The sequence below is a fragment of the Callospermophilus lateralis genome, chromosome 7 (assembly GCF_048772815.1).
Source record: "Callospermophilus lateralis isolate mCalLat2 chromosome 7, mCalLat2.hap1, whole genome shotgun sequence".
Taxonomy (NCBI): domain Eukaryota; kingdom Metazoa; phylum Chordata; class Mammalia; order Rodentia; family Sciuridae; genus Callospermophilus; species Callospermophilus lateralis.
Window position 1 is genome coordinate 111888985 of NC_135311.1, and position 19028 is coordinate 111908012.

The 19028-nt window shown below is 46.9% G+C and overlaps 1 protein-coding gene across 1 annotated transcript in view; it reads right to left on the minus strand.

The window, feature by feature from the left end:
• Cfap57 (cilia and flagella associated protein 57) overlaps positions 1–19028 on the minus strand; it is a 69860-nt gene that overhangs the window by 13836 nt on the left and 36996 nt on the right. The window contains exons 13-20 of the mRNA XM_076862863.2: positions 18337–18430; positions 17319–17509; positions 16579–16752; positions 15426–15584; positions 13567–13710; positions 8210–8326; positions 6771–6905; positions 6540–6683 (exon numbers count right to left, since the gene is read on the minus strand). Coding sequence (XP_076718978.1) covers positions 6540–6683; positions 6771–6905; positions 8210–8326; positions 13567–13710; positions 15426–15584; positions 16579–16752; positions 17319–17509; positions 18337–18430 — 1158 coding nt within the window. The remainder of the gene's footprint in view (positions 1–6539; positions 6684–6770; positions 6906–8209; positions 8327–13566; positions 13711–15425; positions 15585–16578; positions 16753–17318; positions 17510–18336; positions 18431–19028) is intronic.

Here is a 19028-nt window from a genome sequence, read left to right on the forward strand (position 1 = left end):
TAGGCCAGCTGCTGGGGTGCTGTGTGCTGGGACCAGATAGCCTCTTCTCCTTTTCCCACACCTCAAGCTTCTACCTTCCTTTTCATATTTAGCATAGGGGCCCCAGGTGGCACTAAGGAGGAGGCCCCACGGGTCCAGAGTGACTCACTGCTTTGTTCCTAGGGCCCCTGGCCTCAGAATTCAGTTTGCCTATCATAGAGCCCCACCTAGGACTGTGAATAAATCATCTGAGCATCTTGTTAAATGAAGCTGCTGATTTGGTGGGTCTTGGGTGGGGCCTGAGAGTCTGCATTTTTAACCAGCTCCCAAGGGATGTTGCTGTGGCTTGTCTGCAGGCCACACTTTGTCTAGCAAAGTCTTGCAGGTCAAATCTACATGAAATGGGCCTGCTCCAGGAATGAACTTGGGGCACAGTCTTAGAAGTGGGGAGTATGGGTCAGGGCTGGGCAGATCTCAGGCACCCTTCTTACTGAGCTGTGCTAGATAAGCCCTTCTCTGCAAAGGGTATGTGCCCCTCAAGCCAGGAAAGAGCTGGGAGATATCCCAGATTCCTTCCCTCCAGAGACTCTTCCTTTAAAAATAGATCTAGACTTTTAGAGGCTCAATATATCACTTACTTTCAGTTTTTCTCACTAAAAAAAAAAAAGATTCCCTCGCTCTTGGATGAAATGCCCAACCCTCACTGCCAAACCTGTTGTTCCCCAGGCCAGGCTTTGTGTCAATTTTTCTGTGTCAGCAGATTTTCTCCATGCAATGCTTTACCCTTCTAACCAATCCAGGCCTTGGTGATGAATTGCCTACATTTACTTTCCAGATGCTGCCCAGTGAAACTCTCTGATAGTCCCCTCCCCTGGAACTTCATGACTTTCTTGTGGTTCTTTTTAAGACGGGTTCTTCTATTCTAGTCTCCTCTACCTGACCCTTACCCCTTAATTTCTTTATTAGTAAGTATATTCTCTTATTTCAACCTGGTGTGCAGTGCATTCATATTGATTTGCTTATCCATCCCACAAATATTTTTTGAGCACCTCTTACATGCAAGGGCAGGATCCAGGGTTTTAGCAATAAATATATATTAAATCAATCATGACATATGAATGCACTGCACACCAGGTTGAAATAAGAGAATATACTTACTAATAAAGAAATTAAGGGGTAAGGGTCAGGTAGAGGAGACTAGAATAGAAGAACCCGTCTTAAAAAGAACCACAAGAAAGTCATGGGCAAACTTGCTCTCTTGGGAGCTCTCTCTATTCTTGGTTGGTTTTGCTTAGCTTCACTTCTGCTTCATCCAATAAAGTAATAATGGCAATCAGAATGAAGACTAGAAACTCAAAGAACCACTAAAAAAAATTTTTTTTTGTAGTTGTATATGGATAGCATGCCTTTATTTTGTTCATTTTTATGTGGTGCTAAGGGTCGAACCCAGTGCCTCACATGTGCTAGGCGAGCACTCTGCCACAGAGCTGCAGTCCCAGCTCCTCAAGATACCATTTTGAGCCCTCTCAGTTTGAGCCCTCTCAGGTTACATCTTTAGTTATTTTCTTTTCTTGGTCATTTCCTTTTATCACAGAATCCTACTGATTTTGTGCTGGAGCTGCACCTTGTATTCACCTTGCTGTGATTATAATTGGCTCTTGGTCCCTCTCTCCTCTAGGACTGTTGTGCTCCCACGGGAGCCCTTGCCCTAGTTTCTCCCTTCCCCATCTACCACCTACACCCTGTGACTGGGATTTCTGGCTCCTGGTATATTTTGGTATGATGGTTGGTGATCCCACTGCCAGCCTTTGACACTTTCATGATCCTTCCTTGCCTAAATGGGCATCTCCAGGGCATGATTCCATCCTTATTAGAGTGTGATTGAGGCCCATGGTTCAATGAAAACTGATTCTCTTGTTTGTTCGTCCCTTTCTTCCTTCCTTCATCCAAAAACCAAGTCATCTATTAACCAGTTGTTCTTGAAACTTGCTGTGCACTCGTCAATGTGCTGAACAGGGGAGGTTCCTCTAGGCTCTAATGCAGAGAGATGCCATCACAGTTAGAAGCAGGGGCCCAACCCAGTGTGAGGAAGGTTCTCAGGGGAGACTGAGGTTGGAGAAGAGTATTCCAGGCCTGGAGCCAACAGGGAGCAAGCAGAACACAAACACTAAAAGCTTGCTATTAAGAATAAAAACAAGGGCTGGGGATGTGGCTCAAGTGGTAGCACGCTCGCCTGGCATGCGTGCGGCCCGGGTTCGATTCTCAGCACCACGTACAAAGATGTTGTGTCTGCCGATAACTAAAAAATAAATATTAAAAAAAAAAAAAGAATAAAAACAAGAGTAATCATAATTGCAAGGGTCAATTGGATTCTCACAACATATCAAACATTTTACATAATCACCTTATTTCATCCTTACAACCACCTTATAGAGTGGGCATTATAGGACTTGTTTTGGATGTAGAAATAACGCAGAGGATAAATGGTAGCTCCCAAGGGATGTTGCTATGGCTTGTCTGCAGGCCACACTTTTACTAGCAAAGTCTTGCAGGTCAAATCTACATGAAATGGGTTTGAAGATGCCTGTCTGCCTCCAAAGTGCCCTGTTCCTCCATGACTGCTGCCTTCAGACACTACTCTGTCACCACTCATTTACCTCCATTCCAATATCTTGCATAGTATGATGGCCAACGACATCCCCAATGAGTACAGGTTGGGTTCTTTATAAAATGTTTTCAAGGGTGGCCACTGTTCTGAGGAGTCCAAAGATCACTCTCAGGTCAACTGTAAGTACATTTGGTAGCTTTGTGAATTAAAAATTAACACACCAGGCTTCTGAGCCCTGTGTTCTGATTGCTCCCTGGTCAGGATAGTTTTTATAAACTCCTACAGTTCTCCAGGCCCATCTAACTACTCAGCTGCAGGAAAAAATCTGACCTGAGCCTGGGAAATGTGAGAGAGAGATTTGGCTAGAGGATGCTAAGGTCCATATATTTGGAGGTTTCTAAATAAAGGGACTATACCTAGCTAGGGTGACCAGAACTGCCATAGGCCTTTGGAACAGCCTGATGACCCTGGCTGTTCTTTCAGACACCCTTGATGGGCTGGGCAGGGAAAGAAATGTCTATAGCACCACCTTCTGGCAGGCTCAGAGTCAACTATCTTTTGAAAAAAGCAAGCAACAGATGCATTCATTGCTCCAGTAACTTGGAAACCTGGCATCTGGTGGTGTCTTTCTGGAACCCACAGTCGATGGCATCTCCATCTGTCTAATTGCACAAAATGAACCATCTCAGACTCCTTTTCTGCTCTTCTTTTCACCTATATCCTGTGTTTAAGACATTTTTATTTGTCATTTCTGCTCTGAAATGCCTTCTGACATCATAACTTGCCCTTTTCTAAGGGGCAAATGCCCTCTCATTTACCTTTAACGCAATAGCCATCTCCTAATGAGTTTCCCTGCCGCCTGACTGTTTCTCTACCTGACTATGGAGTGCCTCCAGTCTGTCCACCATGCCAAAGGAGTCCATCTTTATGAAACAAAGATAACATCCCTGCCAGCTTAAGAAGTTTTTCAGGTCATGGATGTACTCAGGATGAATCTCATGATCCTGGCATGGTGTGGAAGGCCCTTTTCAACCTGACTGTAGACTACCTACCATTTCAATGGGCCCTTTCTCTCTGCCCCCAACACTTTGCAACAAACTGAGGTCTGTGGACTCATGGGGTCTGCAACCACCTCTGTCCCCCCAAGACCCTCTCCTTTCTTTTTCTCAGGTTATTCTCTCTTCCCCCAGTTGGTCCCTGACTACCCTCTATCTACCCTGAGCTCAGCTCAGATGCCACCTTCCCTCAGAAATCTTCCATGAGTCTCCAAGGCATAATTGCACTCTGTTTCCCCCCATTAGCCCACTGCACTGGGATATACTAAATGGAGAAGAGATGACTTGAACCTGGTCCAAGTTTCCTGGGAGGAGCTTCTTGAGGGTAGGGACACCCTCACATTCATCTTGGAATCTTCCATGGCTGACACAAACCTTGCTGTATATGAGGCTCTCAGATGTGAACTGAATGAATATGTGTCCTAGATGTTTGTATTCCATAGCAACTCTAATTTCCATGTCTGCAAGTATGCTGAGAATGCAGCAGGGAGGCCCCGAGCTCCTATCTGAATATACAAATGAGAAAGTGGCCTCATTTTTTGTTATTTTTCTAATGAGTAGCTCTCAGATGCCATGTCCATTCCAGCTTTCCTCAGTCTTTTGGATTGAGGTGCCAGGGACCCAGCAGCTGCAGACACAGTTTCAGCAGGCTCCTGACAAACTCTTGCCAAAAGAGCAGGAGCACTTGACCACCAGTTGAGGGTCTGGAATCAGTTGTGCTGTCCCTTCACCCACCCCCAGGAGCAGCTACCCTGGCCCTTGTTATGAGGGGTTTCTAGGCTCTCCCACTTGGTTTCTACCTTGGTTCCTATATGCAGTCTTTGTTAAGAAGAAGGGAAGAGAAATGACATTTTTTTTGAACACTGATTCTGTCCCAGGCCAGTGCCTTGTACATTACAAAGGTTATCCTGTTCAGTCCTCATAGTAACCACGGAAGTTAGTGTTTTCCTCTCCATTTTATAGATAAGGAGGGCATCTCCTGGAGGAGTCAAGGAATTTACCCAAGGTCTGCTGGCCAAAGAGTGGCAGAAGCAGCATAACTCAGATCTACACAGTGACAGTGTCCATTTGCCTTCTATATCCTGGCTGGGAACATGATTCCAAGCTGAGGTTTGCTTGTATAAACCCTGCCATCTGGCCTGGCCCTGGCCCAGTCCTCCTTCAATTTTAACATCAAATAAGGAAACAATTTTTAGCATCCAGAACAGCAGTTCGAAAGTTTTGCTTTAAAAAAAAACCTTCCTAACTTTTTGCAAACAGAATCCTACACAGAGCCCCAATGTGATCATCAAGGGGCTCTGTGTTGAGGGGGAATGAACTCTGAGCCTGCCCACAGGGCCCCTTTCTTGCTCCCTGTTGTTATCTGAGTCAATTCTCTGGATCCACAGGACTGCAAAGCACCTAGGCTTACAATGCTGCTTGGGAAGATGCTCTTCTGGGGACTGGGCTTGTGGGAGGGACTGGGCTGGATAGGAGCTCTGCTGTATCTCCTTTTCTCCCCATCCCTACCTTGGCTTGGGGGGAACAGGAAAGGAAAAGAGGACACGATGCCTGCCCTGTCAGTCTCGTATGGACTCCTGCATCCTATGACCAGCCTGTGGTCTTCAGTTCCTTTCTTCTCTCCTTTTAGGACTGACATTTGCTTTGGACATCTTGCTTGGCATAGAGAAAGGGACCCAGACTTCAGAGGACCTCTCCGGCCTGTGTGCCAGTACAGGCAGGGCACTTGAGAGTTCAGCTATGACACCTGCTGACAAATATTCCTCTGTCATTCTGGTCCTACTGCCCAGTTTGCTGCATTCCAGGGCCCAGGAATCTCTCAGTGCTCTGGGCACTTAAGGCCCCTTGCAATGGCTCTGTATGGGGCTGTTGGTGCCAAGGGTCCTGCCTACTGGATCTACTCCCCTTTCTGGGCCTTTGACTGCTTTTGTGGCCCAGAGTTGAGTGATAGTTTGATGGAGGAGGTGAGGCTGGTTGTAAAATGACCTGAGACCAGCCATGCCTGGGTCTGGCCTGAGTTGCAATGTGCTCTGCCTAGCTATGTGTGCACTACTCAACTTAGGCTCTAGTTTCAATCCAACTGCAATCTGTTCCCATTCCAGCATTTTAATTAGGCTATTAAAGAAATGTAAATATAAGAAGGTATGTGTTTTATAAATGTGATTCTGATGTTCTCTTTTGATATTAATTCACCTTAATTGCCTCAGATGATACTGATACCAAACAGAAATCTGGCAGGAGCCTCCTGACCGGCAGTCCTGACAACATGCTTAAGTGAGGTGGCAGTATTGGGGCCAGGCTCTCTGAGCAGCCCTGTGAAGGATCCTGGAGGTTGGGCGTGAAGAATTTATTAAGTCAGAGTGGGGCCAGCTCAGGTGGATGTGGTTTGCTCTGGACCAAGAGATAAGGGTAGAGACCTGCGGCATCAGCAAAGTGAGAAGAGGCAGGTGAGATAGGCGTGTCCTAGCAGGAGTGAGCATCAGAATAAAAAGTAGCAAAACAAAATAAGACAAAACAAGAGTTGGAAATGGAGGAGAGAAGATGGAGAGAGTGAGTTAGGAGAGCTAAAATACTGTGGATGAAGGTCCTGAGGGACAGGATGGTGAGAGGAATGAGTCAGGACACAGGTGTGCTTTGGATAGAAATGGGGCAGGAAGAGGAACAGGGATGCTGGTGAACAAGGGGGCACAGAGATGCCTAGGAAGGCTCCTTGGGTGGGCTCTTGGCCATGGTCACAGCCAGGGCAAGTTCTGAGAGGACAGAGGACAGCAGCCAAAAGAGAGCTGTAGGGAAAGCTAGTGGGTCCTCTGATGCCTGGGGCGCCCTGAGGATGGTGGTCTCGGAGGGACTCATCCCGACAGCTTGGCCTCCTGGGGGGCAAGGGTGTGTGCTGGTACCTGCATGATGCGGACGTAGTCGGTGCGGTGCAGCTCGCTCTCCTTGAGCACCTTCTTCTTGATCGTGGCCAGGTTCCTCTCCAGGTGCTCCCGCTGTCGGGCGTACTCCTGCTGCAGGTCTGTGTTCAGCCCTGCCATCTCCACCTGATGGAGCCCAGGGGGTTCTCAGCAAGGAGGGGAGACTGCCAGCACAGGGCAGGGCAGGGCAGGGCTGCAGGGAAGGCTGCTTACCATGTCTGCCCGCTGCACGTACTTCTCAAACAGACCTCGGACCTTCTCCTTCAGCAGCGGGGGCTCCTGGATATATGCCACACAGTTGTGAAGGTCTGTCTTAAACCATTTGACCACTGCTTCCAAGTCCCGCTCCTGCAATTAAAGACATTTATTTTGGGCACGGTGGGCTACACTCCAGGTAGATGGCAGAGGCTGCAGTTGGAGGCAACAGCACAGAAAGGGACAAGGGACATCTTTTCTGGGACTTACAGCTGACTGCCAGGGGACGCACTAGGCATGGAGACCTACAGGGCCTAGTGGCAGCACTGAAACTTTTGTGCACCTGTCTGAGCCAGGCATCTGAACAGCCTACAAGACCTGGTGCTTGATCCTTGAGAGACCATACACAAGGCTTCTTTTATTGGCTCTGGAATCCTTTCAGGACCATGGGCCTTAAAAGATGAAAGGAGGCTCATGTGTCTACTCACATTCCTCTAGAGCCAAGGTAGATGGTAACATCACTCTCTGGAAGATCCCTGGCCAGGGCTTGCGCAGCTCCCCTTATGAGCTCGTCTAGTGCTTACCCCTCCTGACAGTTAGGAGATGTGGAAGGGTATGGAGATAACCCCACAGAACTGGGCTGCTTCATCGGCCTATTTGGACTAGTTCCCCCTCTTCAATTATGTTTCTCTGATACATGTTTTCCCTGACCCTGACCTAGAAAGGGTCTTTCCTTTCTTTTCACTCTTCTAGCTCTTTATCCATATTCCATAATTTTCTACCTTCCATTACAATAGGCCCATGCTACAAGTCACCCATTAGCCTCTCCAGCCTGTGAAGGGCAGAATCTGAACCAGCTCATATTTGTAGCCCAGCAGCTTCTAGTAAATGTTTGATGTGGAGTAAATGCTTGAGGTGGAGGATGGAAATTCAGTCTGATTCAGCAAATATTACCAGGTGGCTGGTGCTAGGGGTGAAGGTTCAACTATGTCCTGGCCCAGGACCAGAAGACCTTTCTCAGACTGGCTCAGGATGCACTAACGGCTATGGATGCTGGATGAATTTCTTAACCTCTTAATTATTTGGACTGATTGTCCTTATTTATAACATAAAGAGACTGGTGTGGATGATCTCTGAGGTTCTCCTAGCCTCAGCAATCTTTTTGGCATAAAAACCCTTAAATACTGACCACAAATGCCCTCACTGAGAATGTTCTTCTCCAGGCCAAACAAGGCAAAAGCTAAGAATTTTCCTCCAGTACTGTCTTCCTGCCCCTGATCACTGTTTTGTAGTCTCAGATGAATTCTGAAATCAGGCAGCACTGTGGGCAAATAAAGAACTTAAAATGGGAAGAGTGTTTTAGCGATGGGCAGGCTGTCCCTGAGAAGCCAGCTGCCCACTGCAGGCAGGTGCCAGATTCCAAGTGCAATCGTGCCAGACTCTGAAAATCCTCACACCTTCTGTTTCTCTTTGCGCATCTCCTGATCCGTGGCTCTTAGTTTCTGCCACAGCTCTGTGATGTTCAGTTCCAGTTGCGTGTTCTGTTTATGAAAACGCTCCAGCTCGGCTTCCATCTATAGAGAACAAGGGGAAAATGCGCCAAGAAAAAGAAGGTGAGAGCTCGCAAATATATTTGAGAACTGAAGTCTTCCAGTGTATATGTGCCCCAAGATCAGGGTATTATTTTTCAGTTTCCACCTGTATCCTCTGGAACGAAGCCTTTCTTCTTACTCCCCGACATCCTAAAAGCCCCCACCTCCTTGGCTGATGTGGCAATTCAGGGCCATGCATTTCTATGTCATGATGGGAAGTTTCCCACTTGGCCACCTTCTCTTTCCTTAATTGCTGATCCCTTTCTCAAATTCCTTCTAACTCCATGACTCTCAAGTACCAGAGTCTCAACTGTAACATGAGGCAGGTTCTACAGGGAAGCATCATCTTTGCTGCTTGGTTTGGTTGTATGAGTGAACCTCACCCTCAGGGGCCGAAGTCATTCTAAAGCAGAAAGCTTAGTCTAAAGCAGAGTTTGAGGGACCGGCATGGCTCAGAGGTATACCCAACCTAAGGCATAAAACTGGAAAGAGGAGGTTAAGTCAAAACCTATGTCTCATCATTCTATTGAAAAGGTCTTAAAAAGTTTAACCAAGGGGTATCCCATCTTCAAAGGAAGATCAAGAAACCACTAGGGAGCTTCTGAAAGATTTTCTGTTCATTGGTTTATTAACTAAAGATGTGTGAATGAGGGCTGGGTTATGGCTCAGCGGTAAAGCGCTCGTCTAGCATGTGTGAGGCCCTGGGTTCGATCCTCAGCACCACTTAAAAATAAATAAAATAAAGGTATTGTGTCTAACTACACCTAAAAAAATAAATATTAAAAAAAGATGTGTGAATGATAACTGAAACTTCCCATTAGGATGAGATGGGCCGTGTGTGAGCTTGCAATGAACTGAATTCCTGCCAAAGCAAAAGGTGATACTTGATTTGCGCCCGATATTTGGTGGACACTAGGATTCCTGTTACTAGAGACTCTCAGTGGCGGGGAATGCTACAGCTCATTGGATGGTTTTCATGGCTGAGTGGAGTAGCCTCCAAGTCTATCCCATGCCCTTTGCTCAGATTCAAGGCTCTTGTCACTGTGGGCTACCAGAGGCCCCACTGAGTCACATGCATGCTCTGGACATAAAAAGGGATGCTTTTAGAATTATATTTTCTTTGTTACTGGGAACATTGTATTATGACAGAATAGCCCTTTGATACAATAACCTGGCATAAAGGTGGCACTCAATACATACCTGAGTGAATGGATGGCAGTGTGAAGGGCAAAGGGAGCCATGTGGGTGGTGCAAGGAGAGGGTGAAATGACCTGCCTCCGGAAGAGGAGTGATAAGATAAGCAGGGAGTGTTAGCAAAGCTATGTAGAGCCACCTTGCACAGGATGCACAGCAAGGGTTGTTTCAGCACAGCTAGAGAAAGAACGTGCCCATTAGAAAGGTCCGCCCAGCTGCTGTGGGATTAGGGATGTAGAACTGATTAAGAGGGAGTCTTGTCTTCTGGAAGCCTCAGGACCAGAGGGATAGGAGAAATAAGTGGGAAGTGAGGGTGGAATGGGAGAAACAGAGAAGGTGAGCAGATGGCCCCCAGAAAAGGGATGCTTCAGCTGGCTTTCTTAGGAACAGTAAATATTAGAGAACAAAAGGGAAGAGAGAATTGCAGGCAGAGAGCAACCTACACACAGGGGACCAGAGGCGTGGCAGCCTGGTTCCAGGTGGCTGCAGGAGTGGGCAGCAGGAGAAGGGGAGGAGGAAGGAGCTGGGAAGGTCACCTGAGCTGGGTCACGCAGGACCCAAAGGTAGTGGATCAAATGGTGAGAAGTTTGGCTTTTATCTTGAAAGCTCGGGGGGCTGCCAAGGTTTTGCCAAGAGTGGCATGAGCTGCCTGATTTCTTAGAGGCCCTCATGCAGAGGTTCCAGTGAAAAGAAGCAAAACTGGGTCCAGGGAGACCAGCCAGGAGGCTGCTGCTGGGGCCCAGGTGAGAGATGATAGTGTCCTTGACCAGGCAAAATGTAAGAGAGAAAGGGGTTTCTTTAATTTGTAGGGCTCCCAAAAGTCATACCTGAGTGCTTATCGTCAACTGTGCCTCTCTACAATCTTAAGTCAGTAATGACAAGTTGAGTTAGAATGGAAGAGAGATAACAGGACAGCATTTTAAAAATCTCTGCTATTTTTTCCCCTAAGGCAAACCCTCAAATTACTATTTTATAGAAAAAATTATGAAATATGTAAAATTTGAGTATTTGTCTAGACTGCCAGAAGGCTAGCTTAGTAGTTGGAAGAAGCATCCTTTTCCTAGCTCGGCTTCCATCTATAGAGAACAGGACTCCATCTACGTTTCCATGTTATTCATCACACTCAGTAATTCTCAGTGCAATGGGGGAGGGAGAGGGTGCATCCCCTGCTCCTGCTCCCACAGGATATTTGGCAATGTCTGGAGACATTTTGGGTTGTAACACCCTGGGCAGGGGATACAACTACCTCCAGTGGGGAGAGACTAGGGATGCTGCCAAATGCCCTACAATGCAGAGAACAGCCCCCACAACAGGTAATCAATAGGTTGATGTTGAGAAACCCTGTACTAGATGAATAAATTAATAATTGGAAACCCAAACAACAAGGTTCCAGAAACCTTTCCCCTAGGAAGGAGAGAGGGACCCTGGAGTTGACAGTAAAAAGCTGGAAAAGTGTATATGAGGGGTGGTACCTGAACCAAGGAAGGCTATATGTTCATTCAGAGGTCTCAGCTATACACATGAGCCAAGGGTTGAGGCCCCCTTCCTGCAGAAGAGGAACTTCACAGGAGATCTGCAGTGGGTGGGCAGAATAAGTCTGACCCCAGAGGAAAGTTCCAAGATCAGAGGCCCCTGGAAGGAACCAGACCCAGATATCAGCCCTGGTGGCATCTGGCATGGGGTGGAGGTAGGAGGGGCCTTGTTAAAATCATTCTCAAGACACAAGCATATACCCTGCTGAGTATCAGTGCCATGCTTGGCCCCTGTTACTGCTTGGGAAAGTAATAATCCCCCATGTATGTTGGGGTGGAAAGTTAGCTGAGCTTTAGCAAACTGTGATCTTAAATCCAGGTGACAAATATGTCAAACGAGGAGAGAGAATTAGGACAGTGATTTTCAGAGGTCTGTGGCATACTGACCTTCCAGGAGAAAGGGGGCTCTACTCTTTCTCTTATCTTCTTGGGATGCTGCTGTAGTCTGAATGTATGTGTTCTTCCAGAGTTTATATGTTGAAACCTAACCCCCAAGGTACTGGTATTAAGTGATGGGGCCTTGGCAGGTGATTAGGTCACAAGGGTTTTTGATTCTCTTAATGGAATCAGTGCCTTATTGAAGAGGCCTGAGGGAGCCTGTCAGCCATCCCCCTTTGGCCTTCTGCTTGAGGGCACAGAGCAGTTGGAACTATGAGATATAGGCCCTTCCAATATGGAATCTGCTGGCCCCTTGATCTTGAACTTCTCAGCCTTTACAACTGTGAGCAATTAATTTCTGTTGTTTGTAAGTTACCTGGTCCAAAGTGTTTTGTTACTAAAAGGACTAATCAGTTGCCATTTTTGGGCCCTGAAGTCATTCCAGAATGGTAGGAGGCCCTGAGAAGGCAGCTCTGTAGTCAGGTGAGTTCAGAGAGAACAGCCTACAGCTGCTAGGGACAAAGTCACTGCCACAGTCTCTAGATTCCTTTGTGTCCCCATCCCTGGACCAATCCCCTCCTAGTTTCTTTACTGAACCTCCTAGAGAAAAGGAGTCTTTTCTCTGGACTGACCAGCACCCGATTCTAGCAGGGTCATTAGTGGTGACATACTTGTACCTATTATCCTTACTTAGCACAACCAACTAGAAGATGGAGGGGGAAGCAGGATCCTATTTTGTCTAGAGTGGTCAGAGAAGGTTCCCTTGAAGAGGTGACATACAAGCGGAGACCTGAAAGATGCAAAGAAGCCAATCATGTGACAATTTGGGGGAAGAGCCTTCCAGGCAGAGGGAACAGCCCTGCAGAGATCTCAGGATGGAAAAAGCTTGCCTTGTTGTAGGATCTGTCAGAAAGCTGGTGGATGGAATAGGAAACAGAGGCTTGAGATGAGACTGGAGAGCTAGGGAGATGACAGGTGGTGCAAGGCTTGTGGGACTTTGGATGTTATATTCAGGGTGGGATAGGACACCATTCATTAGGGCACTTTTGCTCTGACCACTCTCTGGAGACCAGGCTGAAGCCTGGAGTAGAGACCAGATAAGAAATGGTGGAGGCTTGGGTGAGGATAATAGCAGCAGGGAGGAACAACGGATTTGAAATATCTTTTGGAAATTGATTAGGTAGATGTTAGTGATGGTTTGGATATAGGCTTAAGAGAAGGGATGAATTAAGAAAGACTTCTAAATTTCTACTTTAAGTAACTGGGTAGAGATCACTGTATCATTTTCTTTTCTTTGTGCATGTAAGACAAGCACTCTACCAAGTGTGCTATATCCCCAGCTCCCCCACTGTACCATTTTCTGAGAAAAAAAAGAAACTAGAGAAAGGGTGAGGTTTTAAAATCAAGAATTTGGAGAGGAAAATGGAAGAAAAATAAAGAATTCAATTTTAGATCAACCACAGACCTCACCGTTAGCTACTTTCTGCCCACTGAGGGGAGGCTGTGAGGTAAACACATGTCACAAGGGAATGCAATGTGTAGGGGTCCAAGGGACAAAGGGGAACACTTATACTTCACTGAACTCTCAGAAACCCTTGTCCAACTGATCTTGCTTCTAATTTCTCCTCTCTCTACCTTCATCCTGTTTGCTTTACAGAACATATTCTTAACTGTGTCCTTCTTGGCTCAAGAGTCTTTGAGGACTTCTTATTTCTTATCAGATTAAATCCAAACACCATGCCCTGACCTGGGCCCCACCATTTCCAGTTGAGAAACATTTGAACTGGTGGGTTGTGCTGGGTGGTGAGGCGGTTGGCTGAGTATACACTGCCCTCTGGTGGTCGAAGGCCTGGGGCTGGTGTGCTGAGGTAGGCAGGGCCCCAACCTACCCCAGAGCCCTACAGCAAGCCTAATTCTGAAGCATTTACTTTCACACTATTGAGCCCTCAGTTGCGCCAGGGCTTTCCTTGTGGCATAGTCTGTGGAGTGGAGGCTGCACATACCTAGGGAGCAGAGAGGGACTAGAAAGGAGAGTTTACTTTCATTCCCGAGGCCAACTTGGAGTAGTGAAGGCAGAGAGAAGGTCTGAGAGGCTAGGGTGTCGCAGAGGGCTCTCACCTCCTGAATCTGTTCCTTCATCTCCTTGATCTCATTCTCTCGAGGTTCTATTTGCTTCTTCAGCTCTTTTATTTTGTAGTCAAGCACAAACTTGAACTTCTCTAGTTCTTGATTCTTCTTTTTCAGATCATAAATTCGTTTCTCCTAGGGTAAGATGAGTGAGAAGTGAGAGCTCACAAGGCCCTGGCACGTGGAATCGCTTTAGGGCAAGGAGTATAAATCCTGTGACTCTCCTGATTGAGAAGGCCCAGTCTTCTCTGCTCACTGGGGATACAAAGGCCAACTCTCCCCGACCAGGTCACAGCACTGATTCCTTAGCTTCTGTGCTTGCATATTGGGTTCAAGAGTTCAGAATTTACTTGTGGCCAGGAACCTCACTCACTCACTCACTCACTCACTCGTATATAGGTTTCGGGCAGCTGCATCTCCTTCCCACACTGCAGCTCTTCTACAGTGTGACCTTGATGTTCTGTAGCAGCAGGCACAATCAAAGTTCCTCCCCTTGCATCTGGCTATACTTAAGACTTACTTGTCATTTAGCAAATATACCTGAAGGGAGGCTGTGTGTCTTTCAAGACTCAGAAAAGTCACATGGCTTCTACATGAGTCTACCCATTTTATCAAACATTTACTGAATGAACATCTTTTGCCAAGAATTGGAATGCCAAATATGGGTGTGGCATAATCTGTCCCTCAGGAGAAAACAAGAGCTAGGAAGGCAGATGTGGAAACAAACACAACCTCAAGCTGTGATAAGTGCTGTCAAGGAGGGGTGGTCTGTATTGAGGGTGCTCAGCATACCCTGCTGGAGTGTCTGGTGGTGGCTCACAGGGGAAGTGAGAAGTGGGGGCTGGGGGGATAGGGAGGAAGGCAAGGAGTTCAAGAGTTCAAAATTTACCTTGTAGTCCAGGGTTGGCAAACTCAGCCAGGGCTAAATTTGGCCTGTTGCCTAATTTTGTCAGGTCTTACAGAACACTGCCAAGTCCATTCATTGGTATTTTCTTTATGGGTGTTTTCACACATGATCTTTGGCCTCTTTCTTGTCTGAGAATCTGAAGAGAGCTTTGAGGCTCCCACCCGAAAGCCCAGACCCATACACAAACATTTATACAGAGAAATGGTTTGCAGGTACTATCTCATTCAATCCTTATTAGACCCCTTGATAGGGGTCTAAGAAATGAAGACTTGGAGAAGTTGCCCAAGGTGCAATGCTGGGCCTGACACTGAAGCCCATGTTCGCCCACAGGACAATTTCTGGCTAAGACAATAGATGCAGAGTGTGTGGAGAGGAGTGCATGGAGTCTGGATTTGCTCAGAAGGATGATATTAAATTTTGCATGCTGAGATGGTATGCCCCTTAGAATGTGTGTCTGTGTTCTGAGTGCTTTGTGAGAAAGGCATCCCTAAAAGTGGTACCAGCTTCCTGGGGTACCCAGGAGGTACAGGTTCAACCTCAGGGGAATCCCTCTCTGACCAGGGGCACCATATGGGCAATATATTCACAGATGGATACCTGGATCTGGGAGGGCAGGGGCCTTGGAGTCAGCTGACTGGGTTCCTGTCCCAAGTCCATCCTGTGTACACTGTGTGACCTTGAATACTCAATCTCTTGGAACTCAGCAGCCATTAACACTGCATTGCTCATACCCTGGGGTTGTTGGCAGAACTGAGTGTGCCATGTTGACAGTAATTAGCACAGAGCCAAGTACACCACAGGCACCTTGCTGACCTCTTATTCCCAGAGATCAAGTTAAATACATGTGTTCCAAGAAGCCAGGGGCCCTCTCTTTTCCAAGCCTTGCCCTCATGGCTTGGGTCCCTCCGGACTGTGGCTGGGTAGGACAGGAGATAGTCTTCACCTTGTCTTGAATTGTCTCATCTCTCTCCTGGATCTCTCGTTTGAGGCCTTGAATGTCTTTCTCCAGGGACCTGATGACTCCCTGCAGCTTCTCCTGCTCTCCCTTCAGGATCTCAATGTCGTTGGTTCGCTCTTCGATCTCCTTCTGCAGGCTACTGAACTGCAGATGCAAATAGCAACAGCAAAGACCCCTGAAATCTTGGAGCTCATCTCCACTCCTTCCAAACCATGAAAAAAGCTCCCCATCGCTGACCAACTGTGAGCTGGACCGCCTCTCTTCTGTCAACTGAAAACACTGAGTATACAACATTTCTAAACTTTGGGGGCAGTGAGTTTTGCAGAATTTAAAATGGCTCAGAAATTTCCTAGGCCAAATAGATGATGGAATAATCTGTCTAATAATATCCAGGTCCATCCCCTGTATGTGAGGATGGCCTCTCTCTGCACAAGAGGCTCCTGATCCCTGCATGGACTCTGGGTCTTCCATGATCACATTGACCTTAAAAAGTTTGAATCAGTGGCCCACCAAGTTCACAGATGCTGGCCCTACCCAATGAGCCATCTTAGTCATGTCCAAGACTGTCCTCTAGACTTCCTAGCAGTATGATTTCTAATACGAAGAAATAGGAGCTCACTCTGAACTTGGCTTCTGTAAGGCTAAAGGTTTTGGTGAAACTGTGACAATTCCACAAGGAACTGTGAATTGAATAGCCCTTCACTCAATCACCAGTGAATTAAAAATACTTGTTCTACCTTGTAAACAGCTCTTCTACCTGTCTCCTTCTCCCACCTGTGGAGCTTGAACGGGAGCCACCAGAGCCCAGGACACTTCCAGACTGAGAAGACCTTATTTCCATTTCTAATTGATCTTACTTGGAAGTGAAAGCCCAAACAGAGTCTATCAGCCACAGGGGAGCTCGACATCACTGCCAAAAGGAGAGAGGCCAGATGGCTGCCTTTTCAGAGGATGTGGCAAGGTCTGTCTGCCCCCGCAGGAGCACCTGCCAGTGCTCCTTTCCTAACCTGCTCACGGAGGTGCGGACGTTCAGGTGAGAACTCTGCACAGCACCCAGGGCTTTCTATTCACCTGGCCCAGCTTTTTCTGCAATCCGGCCCTTGCCCATTCCCAAGTCTCTCAGAGAACAGCCTGATACCTTTTTCCTCATAATGCCTGTTTCTCCCTTGAGCCGCAGGTTGGATTCCTTCTCTTCCCGAAGTTTTTTCTCGTACTTGATTTTGATATCTTGGATTTCTCGGTCTTCATCTTCTTCAATCTGCTTCTTGGTCTCTTCAAATTCCCGCAGCTGCTGCCTGACATCCTCCTGGGCCTGGCTCAGAGAGAGAGAGAGGGAGAGAGTGCAATCATGGGAGAAGGGGCTCACGGATGCCTCTGTGCTAAGAATGTCTGGGATGAGACTAGTCGCAGAGCCCTGTCATGGTGAATAGGAGATGAGTATTATTACAGAAATGGAAACTGAGGCCATTTGTCTCCTGACATGTCCACTTTCTTCATGTCTCCCATATTTCCATCCAGGTCAGGCCTCGGGCTCCATCACTTCAACCATACATTTAGCAACATCCCCATATCCTGTTTTGCCTCTGGTCTTGACACCAGCACCCAGGCGTCCTGTTTTTCCTTCACAGAACTGTGACAGCTGTAATTTTATATTTTTTACTAAATTACTTATTTTCTCTTCCATTAGATGTAAGTTCCTTGAGGGTAGAAACCTTTTCTCTCATGCCCACCACTGAATTCCCAGTGCATAGCATATATGGGCACACAGTAGCTACTCAATAAATAGTTGTGAAACTACAACTGCTCTCCTTAAGCCAACCCATCCTGCTTTTTCTCTATGAAAGGGAGGCACAGTGAGATCTTAGTTCCTGAGAGTACCTCTTCCAGAAGGGTGGTTTTCTCTTGCAGCTTGGCCTCATAAAATTCAGTCAGCTCCTCCAGGGCTTGGCTCTTGGTCTCATCATTATCTCGGAGCTGTTTTTCATACTCTTCCTGCATTCTTTGGGACTTGAGTTGTAACTCCTGGTATTTCTCATATTCTAGAAGCAACTTTTGGTTGTTGCAACATTCTGGAGAGAATCAAGAGGGAAGTATTTAAGGTGGGTGAGAAGACCAGCCTCAGGGGCTTGCAGCAACCCTGGGTGCTTTCCTACCCCTTCCATGTAGCCAGAGTAGCACCTCTGGAACCAAAATCCCATGCCTTCAGCCAACTCCATCCCCTCCTGCCCTAGGCAGAAATGTTTCTAGGAAGGTGCAGAGGGATATTTGAAGGTTCAAGGCCAAGAAGACTAGCCTGAGTATGCAAAATAAGTATTAGTGTCCTATTTTTACAGAACAGTAAGCTGAGGTTCAGTCAGGTTAGGTGACTCCCTAGAGCACCCAGCAAGTGAGTAGTGAGTCTGGGACCCAGGCAAGTCTATATCTCCTACTGGCAATGCAGTAGGTGTTTTTGTGTTTTGTTTTGCTTTTCTGGGGGGGGGGGTACTGGGGATTGAACTCAGGGGCACTAGACCACTGAGCCACATCCCCAGATCTATTTTGTATTTTATTTACAGGCAGGGTTCTCATTGAAGTGCTTAGGGCCTCGCTAAGTTGCTGAGGCTGGCTTTGAACTTGCAATCCTCCTGTCTCAGCCTCCTGAGCTGCTGGGATTATAGGCATGCACCACCGTGCTCACCTGATAGTAGGTGTTTAACATGGTTTTACGGAAGAAGTAAATACACAGGAGTGAAAACCACCGTGAATTCTGGAGGATGAATGCAGCCTGACCATAGACAGGGCCACAATCCCTGGTACTTTTGCTGTGTCTGGGGGACTCCTAGCATTTACTCAACCTGTGTCCTTCCAATGCCAAGCAGCCACCCTCAGCCCTCATGGCTTCTGCTTGAGGGCTCACCCAGGTCTTGCAGCTCCCGGTTCTGTTTGTCTAGGAGGTCTTCTATGCGCTCACGGTGACTTATATCCTGCTTCTCTTTTTCTGTTCTTAAAACCTAAACCATAAAGTGACATTTTCTGATTTCTAAACATCTGCTGAAGGCACCACAAGGATGAGAAATAATTTTACAAGTGACACCCTCCTTCGCTCACAAACACACACATTTCTCAAGCCCTTATTGTGCACCATCGTTCTATGGAATGACACATGCGCTATCACTTCCTCCTTATTTACATTATATTCTGCTCTGAAAGTTCTATACTTTCCCTGTCTATATCCTTGTTAATAAATGGGTTTGTGAGTGATGAGTTTAGTTTCAGATATGTGTCAAGTGAATTTTGGGGTGAAAAAATAGGGATTCATTCAAATCCCCTGTTGCCTGCACCTTACTCTCAATGAACTTCTTGGGGTTAACTGTGAGCTTCTAAGAAGTGTCTTCTCTACTGGAGCAGGACAGATCCTCGCAGACTGAGACACTGCCATCCCAGGACTTAACTTTGTGCTTGGCTTATGTGGGGCACCAAAGAAAAATGTTTGTTGACTAACTGAATGGAATTACAAATGAGTGAATGAATAAAATCAACAGCCATGTTTTTTTCAGACAAACTCTCTGACTCCCAGAAATAACATAAGAGAACAAATTTTCTTGAGCA